Source organism: Girardinichthys multiradiatus, chromosome 18, assembly GCF_021462225.1.
Source record: "Girardinichthys multiradiatus isolate DD_20200921_A chromosome 18, DD_fGirMul_XY1, whole genome shotgun sequence".
NCBI classification, from domain to species: Eukaryota; Metazoa; Chordata; class Actinopteri; order Cyprinodontiformes; family Goodeidae; genus Girardinichthys; species Girardinichthys multiradiatus.
The window spans coordinates 50,387,815-50,409,077 of NC_061810.1; the positions used below are offsets into that span (position 1 = coordinate 50,387,815).

The following is a 21,263-nucleotide window of genomic DNA, read 5'->3' on the forward strand; positions in this document are numbered from 1 at the left end:
AGGCAGACAAGTGTGGAGGAAGCAGAGTGGTACCAAACTCGTCCTTTATTTACAGAGTCCACTCACATACAGGCGAGGAGCAGGCGATCAGAAAATCCAGATAACAAAGAAATTCTCCAAAACAGAACCTAACAGGATCCCGAGCAGAACACGTATCCAAAGGAGACATCAAACGCGACATGAAAAGACATCTCAAAGGACATGGCAAAAAGACATGACGACACCGCGTGGAACAAAGGACAAAGACAGACCTAAATAGGGACGAAGGTGAACATGAAACAATAGGGCAGGTGATCAGGAAAACAGGGAACAGGTGCGACGTGGAGACAGGGAGGCAGAGGGAGCAGGTGAAGCAGACAGAGACAAATGAGGACATGGAGGAGCTAGACGAAGAAACAAACTGTAAAACACACCCAGGGAACCAGAACACGGGAAGAACAACAGATCTAAAAATACAATCCAACACAGTCAACAGAACAGAACCTAGGAAATAAAACACCAAAAATGGGGACTCAAAGACTAATCATACATCAAAACATCTGATTAAACTTAAACAAATACAGAACCAAAATGTCACGGTGCGGTTTTGGTGTGGACCACAGTGGAGACAAGGGCTTGGATGCAGCATTTCAAAAAAAGCAGTCTTCCGCTTTCTTTAAAGGATTCCAAAAAACATAATGACAACACTGCAGGTACAAACATGAGTGAATCCAAAACTTACATGTGTACTCATTGCAGGAACGAAGCAAACACCGAACTAAGTACTGGTGTAGCGAACAGGCGGAACTGAGTATAGACAAACAGAGGAACCAGCAGGGAACAATAAAACAAAACCAACTAATATGCAGAGAGAGAACAAAGGCAGGTAATCAAAGTAACTAAGGACAGGTGAGGCAAGGAGGCAGGAAGGCAGAGGGAGCAGGTGAACTTCATAAAACCAAAGCATGAGGAGAAGGACTAAAGACAAGTAATTAACAAGACACCGAGCAAACCTAAAACAAAACTATAAACAAAGATAAATAAAACATAAGAATCAAGGATAAACATGAACTGAAGGAAACTGAGAAACTGAAGGGAACCCAACAACCTAAGCACTTTAGTAAAAATAGAAACCATAAGGAAACCCAGACTACAAAAGTAAAGAAACCTAAGAAAACAATAACTAAAGCTAACCTATAAAGGAGAGGATGGAAACCAAAGAAGAACTAGAGGAACAAAGCTAAGAAGAACTGGAGAATAAAGAAAACTTAAACTGAGTAATAACTAAAAGGGGAAAACAAATGACGAGAGGAGTAACAGAAAGGAAACTAATAAATGAGAGTGCTAGGAAACCAGAGAACTAAGAGAAATAATAATAATAATCATAAAGAAACCATTCTAAGAAAAGAAACAGGAAAACAACGCCAAGGGAAATAGGAGAGCAAACTGGGGGGCAGAATATAACCCAAAACAGAAACCACAACTAACATGAATACAAAACACAAGTAAGAAACATCTAATAAAAAGGTAAACAAAAACAGAAAACCACAAACAGAGTCCAAAACATCACATCCTGACACAAAGACACACTGTGACAGTTTAATGTGCTCTCCGAATGGGTTCAGATCACTATTTATCTTTTCACACTGGATTTCATTATTTTTTCCTGTTTTTCCTGCAGGGGAATCCAGGAACTCCAGGATGTCCAGGTCCAAAAGGACCACCAGGACCACCTGGAAATGTTGGTCCTCCAGGAACATTTGGCCCTTGTGGACCTAAGGGACCTACTGGACCACCTGGAGACAGAGGTCTGATAGATAACTTCTTAGTTTCCATTTACATGAACATCTAGAATGAAAACCCTTCTACAGTCTTACACATGCTGAAAGAAAAGCTTACTTTGGGCCGCAGGTCCTCCTGGGAGTGCAGGTGAGAAGGGTTGTGATGGCCCTCCCGGGAAACGTGGACCTCCTGGATCTCCTGGAATCCCAGGTGTGTAAACTATGACACTATAGTCACTTTTGTGCCAGCTGACCTCTTGACAAATCTAATCTTTCTCTTCAGGATACAAGGGGTCTCCTGGGATTCCTGGTGCAGATGGGCCCAAAGGAAGCCAGGGAAAGGATGGGATACCTGGATCTGATGGAGAAAAGGGAGCTATGGGATGTAAGACAATGAATGATCTGCAGGAACAAATACAATGTGAATAAAGATGAATGTGGTTGAAAATATTGGGCTGACTCAGAGGCCTCAGTCAGTTTGACCTCCAGACAGAAACCAGACACAGAAACTAGAAGCTTTCATTGATCCTGGCTGTAGAAGGTCTGTTGGTGTCCATCATCCAGTCTTCAGTCAGCATTATCTCTTTAATCACCTCAGTGTTTCTGCATAAGAGAACATGGAGGTCTTTATTGAACAAGGAACCTCATGAGGTGCCTATGGTACTTTGGTCCTAGTTTACATTCTCACATACTTCTTTATCTCCAGCATGTACACCTGGATCTAAGGGAGAAACAGGAGGAAAAGGTCTACCTGGTGAGTCTTTGGCTTACATTCTGTTTATTGTTCAGCTTGATTTCAGAAATAAGCTGTAAATTCACCTTCTCCTCCAGGATGCACAGGGGAGAAGGGCCCTCCTGGTCCCTATGGGCCTCTTGGTCCATGTGGTCCTGCAGGAAACCCAGGTTGCCCAGGTCTTCCTGGATTCCCTGGTTCTCCTGGATGTGCTGGAAGAAAGGGAGTATGCATTGATGGAATGAAGGGAGATAAAGGATGCCCTGGACCTCAAGGACCCAAAGGTGATGAGACACATCAGCAGACAGCTGGTTTAGATATTAGTTTTCCCTTAAGTAGTTAAAATGGGTTTTGAGTTGAAGGAAAGTTGCAATGTTCACAAACAAAACACTTAAGTTTGAGATCTGTTTGGCATAACTTCTTTTTTTCAGCTCTTTATTATTTCAGCAGCTCTGTGGTTTAAGTTATTCACCAAGATTCATACGTTGGTGAAAGAACTTGGTTTGATCTTCAGTTCAGGTTGAGACAATAATCCAGCTCCTCATTTCACCTGAATTCAACCAAAGACCAAACTCCGACTGAGGTCTTCTACTCTGGCTTGGTGTCAGTGAAACACATTCAGAAATGAATCATGTCTAGATCTGATTGGACCCAACTCATTTACACTGCTGGGTCTTGTATTCTGTCTGGTGTAGATGTTAGTCTTATTGTACCACCTGAGAGACGCGTCCCGCTGGACCACAGTGTCAACAAGCCCGATTCTGATCTCAGAGAAAAATAAGAATGCAATCTTTCATTTTGTAGGCCCACCTGGCTGTAAAGGTCCTCCTGGTCCTCCAGGTCCTGGTTACAAAGGTCACAAAGGAAGAAAAGGAGAACCAGGTCCCACAGGACCAGCTGGACCACCTGGTCACCATGGTCCTCCTGGAAAGGCAGTCAGTACAACTCACAAAGTGAAATTATTACTATTTTAGGTCACAAATGAATACAAACTAAAACTTGCTCACATCATTACTAGGATGAAATATCATATTTGGTTGTTTGTGCTGCCAGGGTCCTGGTGGACTGCCTGGACTTCCTGGAGAAAAAGGCTGCCAAGGACCCGTTGGAGAAAAAGGATCTGTTGGTAAGAACCCCCGTCAGATGAGGAGTAACATGATGATTTGTGTTTGGGTCGGTTGTTAAGCTAATGATGTTCCTGTTTTTCTCTCTGTTCGACCAATCATTGAAGGAGTGAAAAACACTAACCAGAGGACAGGAGCTCAGTCACCAACCTGTTTAAATCAGTTTATCACCACAGTCACAACTAAAGTCATCTCAGGTCATTTTACAGAACAAAATGGTCGGACTTGTATCCAGCAACATGTAATCAGATCGATCTGATCAAGTTAAAGGTTCTAATTCAGTTACATTGATTCTAGTTTGATGCTGGTTATAATACCAGGCAGTCAATTCAGATCATTAGGCCAAAGGTTTTCTAAGGAAGCACAGTTTTCTGCATCTAATGAGACGTGACAGAGAACATAAACCAGAGGGACTAACCAAGAGAGAACTGTACTACTAACAAACCTGTTACCCAGACAGTGTCCTTTAAACTGGTTTTAAAGCTCTCCACCAGGGCTGATAACTGCACTGAGGCTCTGGTGTTGGTCCTCACATTCTAGTGCTGTGATTCCTTCTAGGAAGCTTTGACAGAAATGCTGGTCAGAGACCAGAACTAGATCTTTGCAGGACACTGGGTCAAACATGTTTCATGATCAAATCTTACCTGTTAGATATGAGACACAACATGTGGTTCACATTTGCCTGAAGTTAAATGGGATCAACATTTTTATTGGCCTAACAGAGCGCCCCCTTGTGTGTACTACAGGTATGGAAGGGGTGAAAGGACAACCAGGTAACCCTGGCCCAAGTGGCCGTAGAGGACGATGTGGAAGACCAGGTAAGGTTTAGCAGGCACACCTGAGAAGGGTAATGTTTTAGATATTCACTGTTTTTCCTAACACTGCCCCCTGCAGGACCAAAAGGGAGGGATGGAAGACCTACTGAGGTGGTGTCACCTGGAGACCGTGGTGAAATGGGAGACCCGGGAGATGTGGGTAAAAAAGGACACGCGGGTAGCCCCGGAGCAAAAGGACCTGATGGTCAGTCATGTCGTTATGGTTACTGATGAAACATCTGAAGCTGTTCATGCTTGTAAGGTGTTTTACTGGTTCCAGGCCTGAAAGGCACTGCTGGAGAAACAGGTCAGAGGGGACAACATGGTGGTTATGGACTGAAAGGAGAAGATGGAGACAAAGGAGGAGTCGGAAGAAAAGGTATGAAAATACTCTATATAGCCAGAAGCCTGAGTCCAACCCCCAAATCCTCAAATTCTGGTGTTCCAATCACTTCCATGGCTGCAGCTGTTGAAGGTTTGGTGTGGAGAAACCTGGCTGGCCTGCACAGAGTCCTGACCTCAACCTTATTGAACACCTTTGGGATGAATTAGAGCAGAGGCTGCAATTCAGTTTTTTCCTTTACTTGAACACACTCCTGAACCTTGTGGAAGATGTTTACTGAATAGTTAAAGTTGCTACTTCTGGCAACAGTGGGTGCATCAACAAACTGGACCTTAGAGGTTAAGAACAGGAGTGTCAAAGTTCATGTACATGTAGAAGTAGATAGCCAAATACATTTGGCCATATAGTGTAAATGAGATCTGGTCTAATGAATGACTCCAGAACTGTTATATACCTAAGATATGGTCATACAAACAAACACTGCATTTCTGTTTTACATTGAGTTAAACATGGAAAAGCTTTTTTAATTTGAACATTTTCTGCATGTTTAACAAAATAAGCTTAAAACATCTCCTGAGTCTTCTGCGTTTTCCACTCAGATTCTTAGTCTGGAAGTAGGGAGTTTAAGATGATATTAAACCATCTCTCTGTTTTCAGGTGAGAACGGTGCAAAAGGCCAAATAGGAGCTAAAGGTCCTCGCGGTGCACAAGGTGAAAGGGGTGTCCCTTCTGGGATGAACGGCTTCCTGTTCACCAGACACAGCCAGGATCGCATTATCCCACAATGTCCTCCAGGATCTTCCTTCGTTTTCAACGGATACTCTCTGCTCTTCATCAACGGCTACAGCCGCGCTCACGGACAGGACCTGGGTAGGACAGCACTGCTGCTTGATCCCTGCTTCCTTCTCAGAGACAGTTCACTGGGAATTTTTGATGGTGAAATTAACTAAAACTTGAGCTCTTAAGCTACTATCATGGAAGTCCTATTCTGCCTTTTTGGGTCAAAGTTTCAGAGCCTTTTTAAATGTAAAAGGTTCCAACGTCAGGTACTACAGAGAACTACCTGAAGCTCATCTCCACTTTACTGAACACCAACATGAAGCACACTAGCATATCTTCTGCCTATTAACTCGTCTTTTCTGAAGGTAAACCAACCAACCATGTGTTACAATGAGGTGTGAAATCATACAGGTCCTTCTCAAAATATTAGCATATTGTGATAAAGTTCAATATTTTCCATAATGTCATGATGAAAATTTAACATTCATATATTTTAGATTCATTGCACAATAACTGAAATATTTCAGGTCTTTTATTGTCTTAATACGGATGATTTTGGCATACAGCTCATGAAAACCCAAAATTCCTATCTCACAAAATTAGCATATCATTAAAAGGGTCTCTAAACGAGCTATGAACCTAATCATCTGAATCAACGGGTTAACTCTAAACACCTGCAAAAGATTCCTGAGGCCTTTAAAACTCCCAGCCTGGTTCATCACTCAAAACCCCAATCATGAGTAAGACTGCCGACCTGACTGCTGTCCAGAAGGCCACTATTGACACCCTCAAGCAAGAGGGTAAGACACAGAAAGAAATTTCTGAACGAATAGGCTGTTCCCAGAGTGCTGTATCAAGGCACCTCAGTGGGAAGTCTGTGGGAAGGAAAAAGTGTGGCAGAAAACGCTGCACAACGAAAAGAGGTGACCGGACCCTGAGGAAGATTGTGGAGAAGGGCCGATTCCAGACCTTGGGGGACCTGCGGAAGCAGTGGACTGAGTCTGGAGTAGAAACATCCAGAGCCACCGTGCACAGGCGTGTGCAGGAAATGGGCTACAGGTGCCGCATTCCCCAGGTCAAGCCACTTTTGAACCAGAAACAGCGGCAGAAGCGCCTGACCTGGGCTACAGAGAAGCAGCACTGGACTGTTGCTCAGTGGTCCAAAGTACTTTTTTCAGATGAAAGCAAATTCTGCATGTCATTCGGAAATCAAGATGCCAGAGTTTGGAGGAAGACTGGGGAGAAGGAAATGCCAAAATGCCAGAAGTCCAGTGTCAAGTACCCACAGTCAGTGATGGTCTGGGGTGCCGTGTCAGCTGCTGGTGTTGGTCCACTGTGTTTTATCAAGGGCAGGGTCAATGCAGCTAGCTATCAGGAGATTTTGGAGCACTTCATGCTTCCATCTGCTGAAAAGCTTTATGGAGATGAAGATTTCATTTTTCAGCACGACCTGGCACCTGCTCACAGTGCCAAAACCACTGGTAAATGGTTTACTGACCATGGTATCACTGTGCTCAATTGGCCTGCCAACTCTCCTGACCTGAACCCCATAGAGAATCTGTGGGATATTGTGAAGAGAACGTTGAGAGACTCAAGACCCAACACTCTGGATGAGTTAAAGGCCGCTATCGAAGCATCCTGGGCCTCCATAAGACCTCAGCAGTGCCACAGGCTGATTGCCTCCATGCCACGCCGCATTGAAGCAGTCATTTCTGCAAAAGGATTCCCGACCAAGTATTGAGTGCATAACTGTACATGATTATTTGAAGGTTGACGTTTTTTGTATTAAAAACACTTTTCTTTTATTGGTCGGATGAAATATGCTAATTTTGTGAGATAGGAATTTTGGGTTTTCATGAGCTGTATGCCAAAATCATCCGTATTAAGACAATAAAAGACCTGAAATATTTCAGTTAGTGTTTAATGAATCTAAAATATATGAATGTTAAATTTTCATCATGACATTATGGAAAATAATGAACTTTATCACAATATGCTAATATTTTGAGAAGGACCTGTATATGCATAGAAAAATCATATTCCTTTTGCAAAAAGCCTGTTACAAGTTGACCCTGTAGGAGAGAGCAGACAGTAGCTACCCTGCGACCTCCAGCTAGCATACACCAAACTGAAGCATGCAACGATCAGCTTGCCTCTTCAATTCAATTCAATTCAGTTCAGTTTTATTTATATAATGCCAATTCACAACACATGTCGTCTCAAGGCTCTTCATAAAGGGTTAGGAACAGTGCGGGTTGTTGGGGAGGTTAGATTAAACTACTGATTGTTAGAGTTTGACCATTTTAGAATGGGCTATGTGTAGGGTACTAAGTAAAATAATAAACTGATAAAGTTTGTCCATCTAGAGCCCACTGATGGTCATTGTTATACTAAAAACCACAATGATTGGGATACCTCTCTCTGTCAGATTGATTATAACCATTGGAAAAGAGAAGGGGTCATACAGGTAGCAGAAATGGAGGGTGTGTTTGCACCTCAACCATAACTGAGCCGGTTTAGGCTAAACCTGACTCCCCCTTTACTCCAACCAACATGGAGGGAAGAAGACGGAGGTAAAAATTATTGGAGTGTTGTTTCCTGTTGCATTGCTACTCTTAAAATATATATTTCCTTCATCTGTGGTAAAAATGGGCTGCTGGGTAATTAGAGGTGTGGTTGAGGTGTGGCCCTGCTCCTGCACCTAAGTTAATATATAAATGTCATTAGTCAGTGCATAATTTAATCAATTAACAGTAAAAACTATGAATAACTGAGTTCGGCTCAGTCATCGTTCCCTCAGGCCCTCTCTGGTCAAACCTTACACTGATTCAGCACCAACCAGCACACAGAGTTTACCTTGTTGTGATGTCATCAGGCATGGGGGAGTTTGTGCAGATGTGCTGGTGGCATATTGTCCTCACTGAGGCTGAAAGAGAATCATTATTCTGTTAAAACATTTAGTTTAGGTTTTCAGAGACAGAGCTTTATAACTAAAATCACTCTAATTGGATCAGTTTATCCAAGGTCTGCTAACAAGCATCACAAATAAGTCTGCGTTGATGCTCACCCGCTAGCACAGAGAAGTCAATTACTTTTTCCTTTTTTATTTTGTGGCACTAATAGACCAACAGAAAGTGGGGTGGAGCGAGAGGCGAAGACATGCAGTAAAGGTCAACAGACCAGGAGTTGAACCCGTGACAGCTGCGTTGGAGACTGTAGCCTCGATAGATGGGTTGCATGCTTTATCCCTTCACCACCACCGTGCCCAAAGATCAGTTTCTTTAAAGAGCATTATTAATCATGTAGTGATACACTTTATCCTCACAGCCTCAGAATCGAACACACTGCAAAATAACCAATGATTTTAGTTCAATTTAATGAGCATTTTGACACCTCACTAAGAGTTGTTCTCTGCAAGCCAATCATTCTTATGTTTCATATGTCTCTATATACCCATTCTTCAGATTCCTAATCAAGGAAAACACTCTATTCACTTCCAGACTGTCTCTTTGGTCTTCCTGCAGGTACAGTAGGTAGCTGTCTACAGCGGTTCAGCACCTTACCCTTCCTGATCTGTGAGATTGCGGGAGAATGTCGATATGCTGAGCGAAACGACTATTCCTACTGGCTTTCCAACATCAGGGACCCTCAGATGCAAAAGCAGACAAGCACCGATCAGGAGATGCTGCAGTCCAAAATCAGCAGGTAATAAAGTCAGTCTGGAGAGTCAATCCTTAACTTAAAGACAAACTAATCATTTTAACAGCTTTTATTGTCTGTTCAAGATTGTTTGCACTGAAATGGGAAGAAACTGACCTCCTTAAACAACTGTGCAAACCCCTCAGATTCATAACAAGGTTGTTTACCAAGTAATCATAAAAGAGAATTAAAAATAACCACTACAATGATAACCCAAAGGGAACACTAAACATGTCTAAAATGTAATAACCATATACTAAAAAGTCCAGTTAGACACAGCCCATAGATCAGAACTGGTGTTCAGTTATTTTTATTATGATGTGGTTCTGGGCCAGGTTCTTGCTTTCAGTTCCTGTCAAGGCAGTGAAGTCAGTGGTGGGGAGCTAGTGAGTGGCACCAGCCCTGTTGATATAACAGAGCACTAGATGGGTTTGGTCCCACTTCACACATCCAGGATTAGAGTTTTATCTTCTAGGCGCCCAGTGTTCTCATCAAACAACTCGACATCAGATCCAAACTTTCAGAAGAAGTTCTGTCATGAAACTGTCATAGAATGGCTTTGGGTCGGACCAGGTTGGAGGGAGATACTCGGGAGTCATGAGGTAAGGTTTTGTTCCATATTTATGTGGAGGTTAGCAATGTAGGATGCCAGGAATTCAAGAACAGTAGACAAGTCGAACAGAAACTTACAGGAGCTGAACTGGAACCAGACAGAGATACTGGAAACAAAGCAGGAGCCTGACAGGAAATAGCAGGTATCTGACAGAACGAGGCGACGGGGAACAAATGAAACCGGTAAGCTTATATACAGGGAAGGTGAATGGTGAAACAAGGGGAACGAGAGGAGTAGTTAACCAGATGAATGCTTACAGGTGTGCTGGCCAGGTGAAGGGAACTGAGGTAATGGAGGTGCTATGGTGACTGGAGCTAGGGAACGCACAGACAGGAGGGGAAAATAACACTAAACGAAACTAGAGACAACTCTAGGGAAAAGAAACCTAAACATAAGCTAACATAAATAGTAACTCTAGGAAGAACTAAACAGGGGCATGGGGACAAGCTAAACTAATGGAAAACAGACCTCAGGAAACCTGTATAAATATAATAAGCAACTGGGTAAATAATAACAAAGGGGTCTAAAGCCAGGAGGAAACTAACAAAACTAAGCACAACGGAGGAGTAAATAAACCTAAATAAACTGCTCAATCAATACAAACACAACACTTTAATTCAAAGATACTTTATTGATCTCCGAGGGGAAATTAGAAGTCCAGTACAACCCATCCAAACATACATCATGACACAAGACAAGGGGGAGACGGGTCACCGAGGCTTTGCTGCCCACTCACAGGCGCTGCCCTTGTTAGATGAGAAAAGAGACCACATTAGGTAAGTAGAGGTAAAAAAATCATATTTCACACTTTATCCTTAGCAGGATACAGTTTGAGATTGTAAAAAACCTCAGAACAAAGAAGCAACAAGTTGACAAAACAACATCATGCCGGGAACGGTGAAGGTGGTGTGAGGGGTGCATATATTTATCTTGAGCATGTGTGTGTGTGTAAGTAAGTCCATGAAGCAATGTCCCAGAGGCCATTGAACTTGATGATACGATGGAAAGTTCATCAACAGGCCACAAAGTTCTGAGCAGGTCCACAGATGTCCTCAGGGAAGGGAGGGGGGCAGAGGGAGCAGAGCGTCATGTTTACATAACTTCCAGGAGAAGTTGAAGATAACCAGCCATCAAGGCCGTGCAGGGAAGCCAGATTCAGAAAAACAATAATTATTTGGGTTAGGCTGACTCTTAATTTTCCGTCAGCCTTGAGAGTCTCGCTGGTGCTTCTCAAAGGCGAATCCAAACAGCCAAAGTCCAAAATAGCAGATCCTGACAGAAACAAACACCAGACTGACGATTTGTTTCTAATCCAAGCCGAGATATGCCATGTGGTTAAGGTTTATTTTATGGCTTTCAGGTGTTCTGTGTGTGAGGCCAGTGCCAACGTGATCGCTGTCCACAGCCAGACCACTGAGATTCCAAACTGCCCTTCTAGCTGGACACCTCTCTGGGAAGGATATTCCTTCGTAATGGTTTGTTGGGACATTCTCATATTTTGGACCTCTATGCTAGAACAACAGTTTATAGCAGGGTTGCCCAAATCCAGTCCTCCAGAGCTACTATTATCAGCATTCGGTCATTCAGCTCTGCAGAGGCCTGGTAACGACTCATTCATCTGATTCAGATGTGTTGGAGCAGGGATGCATCTCAAGTAACTCTGGAGGACAGAGCTTGGGCACCCCTGGTTTGCAGTAAAGCACCAGTGTGACCTTGTTAAATGCTATCTGTCTTCAGGAAACAGGTTTAGGGGCTGAGGGCTCTGGTCAGCCTCTGGTTTCACCCGGATCCTGCCTGGAAAAATTCCATAAAATGCCCTTTATCGAGTGTAACGGAAACCCAGGAACCTGCAAATATGACAGCAGCCACTACAGCTACTGGCTGGCTGCTCTGAACAAGACAGATATGTTTGGGTAAAGAACACACCTCCATTAATCTGCAGAAAACATGACTGTGTCTACATGACTCACTGTTCAAGTATAGGTTTACAGTTTTACAAAGAGGCTTTACACAGACAATGTCTTCATTGTACTCAGGTAGTTAGACAATATCATCAGCATATCGTATCATCCACATACTGATGTTCTGGAGAACATCACTTGAACATATCGTTGAGGTACACATAGGCTAAAGCACATTAGTATGGTCTGATCTGTTTAGTAATCTGTCAGAATAGGTTACCTTTCTCATCAGAAGATCAGTTTATATTTAAAAGGATCAGACATTGAATTTATTTATTTGCACTGTCATTTATTTTCAATTAGAAATAGGAACATTTCTTCCAAAGGCTTTTGAAATAATCCCCCAGAGCTGGTAAATGAATCAAATTGCAAATCTTTTCTCAATCAAGCTGATCTACATGTATTTACCTATCAGAAACATAATTTATAAACTGAGCTAACACAAGCATACGGATTAACAGCAAAGCCATACCATGGTACTTTATTCATCTGAATACACACATATTATTGTAAACCAAGTCCACAACAGCCAGTTGAGGCGGTCTAATGCCTTCCTTCAGAGGTTTTCCATCCAGCCTCTCTGTGAGAACACCCAGAATACACTGCAGGGATTTTATATCCTTTTTCTGTCAGGTCAGCTGACCAGCTGCTCCTCATTGCTTCTCGGACTGAGCTTTTTTGTGTGTTTTAAATGTTTCATTTTTTGTTAAATAAAGTTGCGTTGGATTTTGACCTGGGAACTCATTGGGTTCCCCCTGGATGATCCAGAGTGTGTCGCTAGGGAAAGGGAAGTCTGGGTTTTCCTTCTTTCCCTGTGACCTGATCTCAGACAATCAGCTGAAGACATTCTGGTCCAATGATCTGAAAACAGTGGATCGATGAATGAAATCATCAATTAGAACAACTGATGTAAAAAGTCATTAATCACACCAATAAAACTACATAAATACCTGTACTAAATAAAACTATGTAAACTCGGTGTAAAGCCGAACTACGTGTGAAATTATACCACAGATATAATTAGCTTAGCTTTAGGTGAAATTTGGAATAATAATAATTGAAAATCAACAGAAAGCCAAACCATAAGAAGCTGTTTTGTGGTTACACACAACAAGCAAATGTGAAACTCCAGATAGTGTTGAGTTTTCAACTGACCTTGTTTATGTCTGCTTAAAATTAATTATTGACCAAATACATTTACTACCAGTCAAAACCTGTCATAATAGGACTTAAAAGCCTGCAGTCACTCCACCGGTAATATTATTGAGGACCAGCAGATGGCAGCATTCTCTGTGAAACCAGCAGTAGAAGAGTGACGTTCTCCTCATGTTCTGATGAAATGTCTTTATGTTTGTTGTTCTGCAGGAAACCAGGAAATTGGAGCATTCCAGGACACATTTCAGAAAACAGAATCAGCCGCTGTCAAGTCTGCATGAAGCAGATGTGACCTTTAACCCTGACCATAGCTGCTAACTCTGCTTCAATGTACTCACACAGGCGCTGAGGACACACAATCCTAGAACATTTCATGAGAAAGGTCCAACAGCAGACCTCACTCCTCAGGACTTTTTTCCTTTAATACAATTACAAAGGAGTAAGAGCAGAATCTGAAGGATGTAACACACACCTATAGCGGTCCGAAACCTTGGTTCTGACAAAGAAAAGGTTGCATTGGAAGGTCCAGATTGGTAATGTGCCATTCTCGTTTTCTAGGTTTCTTTCTCAAAGATTGGATAGATAGATCAAAGAAGCATTTGTCCTCCTTACAAATTTCTTCTGTTTTGTTTTTTTGTCTCATTTATATGTTTAAGATCATGAAATAAATTCTAATTTCTACGATAACCTGAGCAACTATGAAAGAAAGCTTTCATATTATAATTGTATTTTTTGGGAGGGAATTGCTATTAAAACCATCTCAGCTCAATGTGAAAAGTAATTACGCCCTAAACCTAAAACCAGCTGATGAATGGCAATGAGTCTTCATCATCAGTCTCACCTCTTTTCCACCAGCACGGTTCCAAGCCCATTCTGGTTCCCGAACGTGGTTTAGAACCGGTGAAATGAAAAGCAGTTCCAAGGTTTGAACTCTGGTTCAAACTCAGGCATCGCAGAATATTCATTGCAAATGTGAGATGGACCTATGTGTTCTTTTGGGTCAGCAGTGGTTCTGGCCTTGGAACTCTTTCATGGAGGACATTTCGGCTCTTTCTTATTGTTGAATCATCAACTCTGACCTTAACTGAGGCTGTGAGGCCTGCAGAGCTTTTGATGTTCTGGGTTCTTCTCTGATCTCCTCGGTGAGTCACTGATGAGCTTTGGTCGGTCAGCCACTAGAAAGGTTCTCTACTGTTCCACGTTTTCTCCATCTATGGATAAAAGTTCTCACTGTGGTTCCATGGAGTCCCAAAGCCCTAGAAATGTCTTTAACACCCCTCCAGACAGATAGATCAAAAAATGATGTGTTGCATTTGAGATCTTTGAGCCTACTTCATGTTGTCAGACAGGTCCTATAAATGATTTCATGATTGTGGCAGTAATCAGGCCAGGTGTAGAACTGATCTCTGGTTATTAGAAATGTTTTTGATCAGAGTTAATTCCTGATTTAACAAGAGGAGGAAGTCTGGTTTATCCTGATAACTGCTGTGGCCTTCAGCTGCAACGAGTCAATCTGCTCAGATAGAAAACAACACATTTATCAACATAATTCAGTCTTTTCCCCTTTTAGCTGCAAAAACATCTGATATAACCAACTATTTTCAATGACAAGCCCATCTATGGCCAAAGTGCTGTAGACACACTCACCTCTGATTGGCTAAGAGGACAGGAAGCCTGAAAGTGAGGTCGGCAGTTGGACAATATGAAATATGCTACAGGCTGCGTAGGTTAATCAGCTTTTATTACTTTATTTATCACATACACACTCAGTCATAGTGGCTGTTTTAACGTTAAAGATAAGAAAGCTAAGAAACACAGAAATGTGTCTCTATCAGACCTTTCTAGACCAGAGTCGCCGTTTTGTTTTGCAGTTTTCGTGTTTTTAAGCAGACACAGCCTGATGGATACCAAGCAAACTTTGAAATCGCCAGCTTTAAGGTTTCTCTAGTAGAAAGGGACTGTTTTTCAAACTAGCTTTTTGTGTCTGAGGTTTTAAATGCAGTAAATCCTACAGAAAGCTTTCAGGAATCATTGCTGGCCTTAACATGTCACTCTCTGCAGGTCCAGAACCGTTCATAAGTGTGGTTATTTGATGAATCACTCAGGTTCTGTCTCTCAGGTCTCAGCTGGATCTGCTGGACTTTCAGATGTTTTCATCTATCAGAGTTGTTTAGGGTAGTTGCTGTTACACTTTGGTTTGGTTCTTGTTTTTTTGCTTCTCTTAAGATGATCTCAGTCATCATCTCTCCTGTTCTTCATGTCTGATCTGCTGCTGTGGTGTTTATGTACCCCTGGTTTATTTAAGCCTCTGTTGGTCTCCATGTCTGGTTCGTCCTCATGTGTGTTGGATCTTCCTGCCCTCTTTGTTTCATTAAAGTTGTTCCATCAGCCTGCGCTCCATTTCCTGCATACAGCTTCTTCTACCAAGTCAAGTCAAGTCAAGTTTATTTATGTAGCACTTTTCAGCAACAAGGCATCAAGGCGCTGTACATGAGGAAAAACATTACAATGATACAGAAAATCAAACAACAAAGATCATTTTAAAAAAAACAACAAAAAATTTTAAATGAAGAGAATAGAATGATGGACAAGAAAATGAAAGGAAAATTGGACTGGAAACTTAACTAATAATGTTTAGATGGCCCAGTCAAAGGCCAATTTAAACATATAGGTTTTTAATTCTGATTTAAAGCAACTTAGGGTTTCAGCACTTTTCCAGTTTTCTGACAGTTTATTCCAGATTAGTGGAGCATAAGAACTAAAAGCTGCTTCTCCATGTTTGGTTCTGGTTCTGGTTCTGCAGAGTAGATTTGAGCCAGAAGACCTGAGAGGTCTGGGTGGTTGATCCACTGACAACAAGTCTGTAATGTATTTTGATGCTAAGCCATTCAGTGATTTATAGACTAACAGAAGTATTTTAAAGTCTATTCTCTGAGCTACAGGGAGCCAGTGTAGGGACTTTAGAACCGGGCCGATGTGCTCCACTTTCTTAGTTCTAGTGAGGACGCGGGCAGCAGCGTTCTGGATCAACTGCAGCTGTCTGATCCACTTTCTAGACAGACCTGTGAAGACACCGTTGCAGTAATCTATTCTACTAAAGATGAACGCATGAATTAGTTTTTCAAGGTCCTGCTGAGACATTAGTCCTTTAATCCTGGAGATGTTCTTTAGGTGATAGAAGGTCGACCTTGTTACTGTTCTGTACCAGAACCTTATGACGATCCTGTCCTCCTCATGTCCACTTCCCTCCCCACTGAGAACTTTCATTCAACTCTATTTATGTGGAGATTATTTTTCAAGCAAAGATTTATTCACCAGATTATAATTTATGAGAAATTATAAAAGATAATCCATGTTTTAGGGATATTGTACTGGCACAGGTAAACACACTCCCTGGGTTCTTCTGATTTATCATTATTAAATGATGGATCCGTCTGGTTCACAGAACCGTGAAACATCTGGAAACCAGGATTCTGCAGCTTCTTACAATTTGGACCAATATGTTCATCTGAAACTCACCAGATGGGCTCCGACTGACTGAGTAAGAACCAGTCCAGGTTCCCAACAGAGAATATTAGCATTAATTTGTTTGTTTGGGAATTCAAATCAGATTTTTATGCATTGCTGATTCACAACAAATGTCATCTCAAGGCACTTTATAAAACACATAGATCCAGTTTATGTCTAGCCAGTCCAGGCCAGTCAGTCAGACAGATTCCTGTTAAATATATTATAGATTAATCCTAGTTATTAAGCCATGCAGTCAAGATCAGTTTACTACTCAATTTGGTTAAAAGTTTTAAGGGAACCCAGCAGGTTGCATCCAGTCAGTGACTTGCAGCATTCCCTCCTCCTGGATGAGCATGTAGGTGGGGTTCGGCATCGAGTCTTTAGAATCGATTGGAACCGGGACTAACATTCCAGTTTTCCCCAGAATCGTTCAAATTTTTACATTTCAATTCCTAGTCCGCTGACCAGAAGAAAAAGCCGCCGAACACCAATGAAGAAGAATCTACAGGAAATGTGATTGTAACCATGGACAGTATGCAGCGGTGACCGAAGGTGTCATTTAACTTTAATAAAAGAAATGATTGTTCGGCTCAGAGCAACAATTGCAATAAGATTGTAGATGTGACTTTTGCATTTGGCAGATTCATAGTAAAGTTCATAAAAGTAAAATGTTCAAAGAATTAAAATTCAAATAGAAGTTCAGACCTTTTCATCCAGAAAGAACTCTGGTTAGCTAGTTCACTGAGCATGCCTGTAGGGGAGGACAACTCCCTTTTAACAGAAGGAAACCTCCAGCGGTACCAGAACCAGGCTCAGTGGGAGCGGCCATCTGCTACGATCTTGAGATCTCCAGAATGAGTGACCCAATCATGGATAAGTAGAGGACAATGGATGGATGTGTTGTGAATATGAATATATTATTTAATATTTCATAGTAATATTTTATCAAATAATATTCCGGTCTGTTAAGGATTGTCCTGTGAATACCAGCCCAGTAAGGTGATGGTATTAGGACAAAATAGAAAGGTGTGAGACGAGCTCTGACATTATTGAACAGCATAAACTCTGCACATATATGGAATAAATTCACACAATTTCTTAAAATACAAGAATTTATTAACAAAAATAAGTCAACTCAAAGTCAAACATATTTCAATCAACAAACTCTTTACTTTGCTAAAACAATTCAACTAAACTACCAAGCAGAATTAAAGAATAATGAAGACTAATGGACTATGTACAATATAAACAAGTTGATTAAAGATGATTGATAATTATGACCAAAAGAGTGATGCAACATTACCATGCAATGTTTATGTTTGAGAACCAAGGATTATCTTGAAGAATCTGGAAATGAAGTTAAGTTAGTCTTGGAACCAACTTAGACAATAATCAGCAAACCTTTAGACAACCATTCACAATGTAAGATCAGATAAAATATTATTTTAATAAAATAATGTTTTAAATAATGATCTGCTGAATAAAACCAACCTTCTAGATGACTAATTCTCAACGGTGTCTAATTAGCTGCCTGGACGGCGCTATGGTCGATCTTCTGTGTTTAAAATCACCCTTTAAATAAAGTTTGTCTAAATTTAAAAAAACAAAAACAAACTGAGCAGGTGTGCTGCAGATAATCTGCTAGCACTAAGATGGCTGAGTTTTCAACACAAACAAAACATCATAAAACAAAAACTGTTTAGATTATTTCATTTTAAACTACTTCTCTCTCTGCCCAAAACACAACCTCTGACGTGAACCGTGCTGAGGGACAGTTGTCCAGGGTGACGAATATGAAGAAAACATCCACAGTGAATGAAAAGTTAACTGCAGTTAACCTCCGTAGCTGTGGGGTGGGGCGGCTCGTTCTGCCGGCCGGTCAAACTGCAAGTCACAGCTGTAGCCACGGTGATGTGGTCCCGTTGTCCTTCCTTCAGACCAGGAAAACTGCTCCACTTGGCGTTGTAGAGACAGGGTCTCTGCTGGGAACTCTCTGGAACACAGTTTACTTCTCTAGACCTCAGAGAGAAAAGTCAAGCAACGCTTGTACCTTAATTACCCCGTTGATGAATGAATACCGGATACACAAACAGGAATTCATTCCTACTTAACTTAGTGCATATGATAGCATGATCGTATGACACTTTTGGATCCAGTTTGACGAGTTATGTCTGTTTGCCAGCAAAGAGACATTAGCGCACTGTGTCCCTCTGGCCAGTTCCTCTGTGGACCTGCGTGGAAGAGGTCAGTTTGTTGCAAAAGCGGGGTTGTATTCGGACAGTGACGTCATGGGAAGTCCGCTGTTATTCTCTGTTTCTGGCTGTGCTGGAAGTAGGTTAATGCGATTTATGTTGAAAGTTCCAGAAAAGTTCTTACTGGCCTTTCATGTTGTAACCATGGCTATGGTCCCAACAGATGGATGGATGGATGGATGGATGGATGGATGGATGGATTTAACAGGGAGTCAATGAAGGGAAGCTAAAATAGGAGAAATATGATCTCTCTTTTTAATTTTCATCAGAACTCTTGCTGCAGCATTTTGAATCAGCTGAAGGCTTTTAACTGCATTTTGTGGACATCCTGATAGTAAAGAATTACAATAGTCCAACCTTGAAGTAACAAATGCATGGATTAGTTTTTCAGCATCACTCCTGGACAGGATATTTCTAATTTTGGCAATGTTCTGGAGATGAAAGAAGGAAATCCTAGAAACCTGTTTAATATGGGATTTAAATGACATGTCCTGGTCAAAGATGGCATGAAGGTTTTTTGTTGGGGATTTCTGGGAGATGTCTCAGGGTGCATGGATGTAGGAGATGGACGCACTGAGAAACCTGACATCCTATTTTTCCTGCAGAACGTTTTTGAGCTTCTCAGTGAAAGAAACCAAAGTTTCTGCTCTGCGTGACAACAGGTTTCATGGCTGTCTGAATGTCAGCAAGTCGTTCTTCACTTTTCTTGATGTGGACACTTTAAAGCAAATTAAACTGAGCCTTTTTTTCAATAATCTGCATGTTGGAGAGTCGAATGAGTGACTCAGAGCCAAGAAAACAACTGTACGCATCACAGCGAGGAGGAGTGATGTCATCACTCTCCCATCAAGCCTCTCTGTCTTTATGTGTGTGTGTGTGTGTGTGTGTGTGTGTGTTCATGCCAGTGGGTCCTTAGTGACGGCTGCTTGCTGCTAATGTGTCACCACGGCAACCACCTGCTGTTAATGTGCTGTTTATTAGCACAGAAGATGATGAAGACGTGGAAGATGGAAATGTTTGAACAGATTTCTGCCAGAGATCATAAAGCTGCTGAGGAAAGTCATCAAACTGATCAACCATGGATGGAAGGAGCTTTTCATCAGAAATGATTCAATAAAACAACAAACCTGGAATGTTCTGGAATAAAAACAGTCAGCTGTTGTCTGTTTTAATAAATAAGACTCTCGAAAGAAAACGTCTCCTTTGACGTTTTCTGAATGAAACAGTTTTTTTCTATGAAAAACTCCTTCAGGACTAGAGAGACTAGTTTCATATGAAACCTGCAGAGCAAGAACCATTTTGCTTAATATGTTATTAGTAGAAGATGTAATAAATCAGCAAACCTTTTCATGTGGAAGAAACGTCAGATTAAATGTGTCTGTGGTTAAATCTCCTTCTTCAGTGTTTTCTGAATCTATGCAGGAATGGGTTTTAATCAAAGATCCAGAAGATTTCCTCCTCCAGCTGGACCATAGAATAAAGGGGCAGAACCCTAAAAGCTGGATGTTTTCACCACAGGAACCAAACCTTCCTGGTGATGAAATTTAAAATATTCATGTCACATGATCTGCATGAACGCAAACTGCTGAAATAATCTTTTCAAAAAAATGCGCTGGTTTTACCTATAACAGCCACCAGATGGCAACAGTAGGGGCATCAGGGTGGTGTGAAGTTATCAGGTCGTTACCAGAGTGTCTGGCAGCCAGTGAAGGTCAGCAGACACAGAAGATAGCATCATCAGGATGTGTCACATTGTTGGTTTGCATAAGCCTGGAGCCTCTAAACAACAAGATGACACAATGTAGAACATTATGTTTTCAACATTTTTACATCTGAAAATTGTGGCATTTTCTGCATTTTATATTTCATCCAGGATTTAGCTCCATCCGTCTTCCCATCTGCTTCCCAGTCATTGTTGAAGAAAAGTATCCCCACAGCATGATGCTGCCACCACTTTCATGGTGATGCACAGCGTTTTCCAAGTAGACCAAAACATGCTGAGCAGAGCAGCAGCTCAGATGTTTGCTGTGTCTTATGAGAAACCTCAAACAGGACTTTTCAAGGCTTTCTTTCGGTAATTGGTTTCTCCTTGGTTATTTCAACCCATCTCATCCTGAGATGATTGTTATGTCTCATTGGACATAACAATAAGAACAATTGTTATGTGAGCCAATCATCTTCTAGACCGCTTCTTCCATAGCAGGTTGTGGGGAAGCTGGTGCCTATCTCCAGCAGTCTATGGGCAAAAGGCGGGGTACACCCTGGACAGGTCGCCAGTCCATCACAGGGAAACACACAAGCACACATTCATTCACACATCTAAGGGCAACTTAGAGAGACCAGTTAACCTAACAGGCATGTCTTTGGAATGTGGGAGGAAGCCGGAGTACCTGGAGAGAACCCACGCATGCACGGGGAGAACATGCAAACTCCATGCAGAAAGACCCCAGGCCAGGAGTCGAACCCAGGACCTTTTGCTGCAAGGCAACAGTGCTACCAACTACACCACTGTGCAGCC

The 21,263-nt window shown here is 41.7% G+C and overlaps 1 protein-coding gene and 1 long non-coding RNA gene across 2 annotated transcripts in view; one reads left to right on the top strand and one right to left on the bottom strand.

Moving 5' to 3' along the window:
• The window catches only part of LOC124884753, a 33,888-nt gene extending 33,075 nt beyond the window's left edge, over window positions 1-813 (bottom strand). Inside the window, exon 1 of the long non-coding RNA XR_007042496.1 lies at window positions 722-813. This is a non-coding gene — a long non-coding RNA (uncharacterized LOC124884753). The remainder of the gene's footprint in view (window positions 1-721) is intronic.
• The window catches only part of col4a3 (collagen, type IV, alpha 3), a 66,534-nt gene extending 52,864 nt beyond the window's left edge, over window positions 1-13,670 (top strand). Inside the window, exons 38-52 of the mRNA XM_047392796.1 lie at window positions 1,661-1,787; window positions 1,891-1,971; window positions 2,044-2,145; window positions 2,467-2,514; window positions 2,592-2,777; window positions 3,298-3,428; window positions 3,547-3,619; window positions 4,364-4,435; window positions 4,512-4,637; window positions 4,713-4,811; window positions 5,433-5,645; window positions 9,080-9,260; window positions 11,228-11,342; window positions 11,605-11,780; window positions 13,194-13,670. Coding sequence (XP_047248752.1) covers window positions 1,661-1,787; window positions 1,891-1,971; window positions 2,044-2,145; window positions 2,467-2,514; window positions 2,592-2,777; window positions 3,298-3,428; window positions 3,547-3,619; window positions 4,364-4,435; window positions 4,512-4,637; window positions 4,713-4,811; window positions 5,433-5,645; window positions 9,080-9,260; window positions 11,228-11,342; window positions 11,605-11,780; window positions 13,194-13,275 — 1,812 coding nt within the window. The 3' untranslated portion in view covers window positions 13,276-13,670. The remainder of the gene's footprint in view (window positions 1-1,660; window positions 1,788-1,890; window positions 1,972-2,043; window positions 2,146-2,466; window positions 2,515-2,591; window positions 2,778-3,297; window positions 3,429-3,546; window positions 3,620-4,363; window positions 4,436-4,511; window positions 4,638-4,712; window positions 4,812-5,432; window positions 5,646-9,079; window positions 9,261-11,227; window positions 11,343-11,604; window positions 11,781-13,193) is intronic.
• The last annotated feature ends 7,593 nt before the right edge of the window (window positions 13,671-21,263 follow it).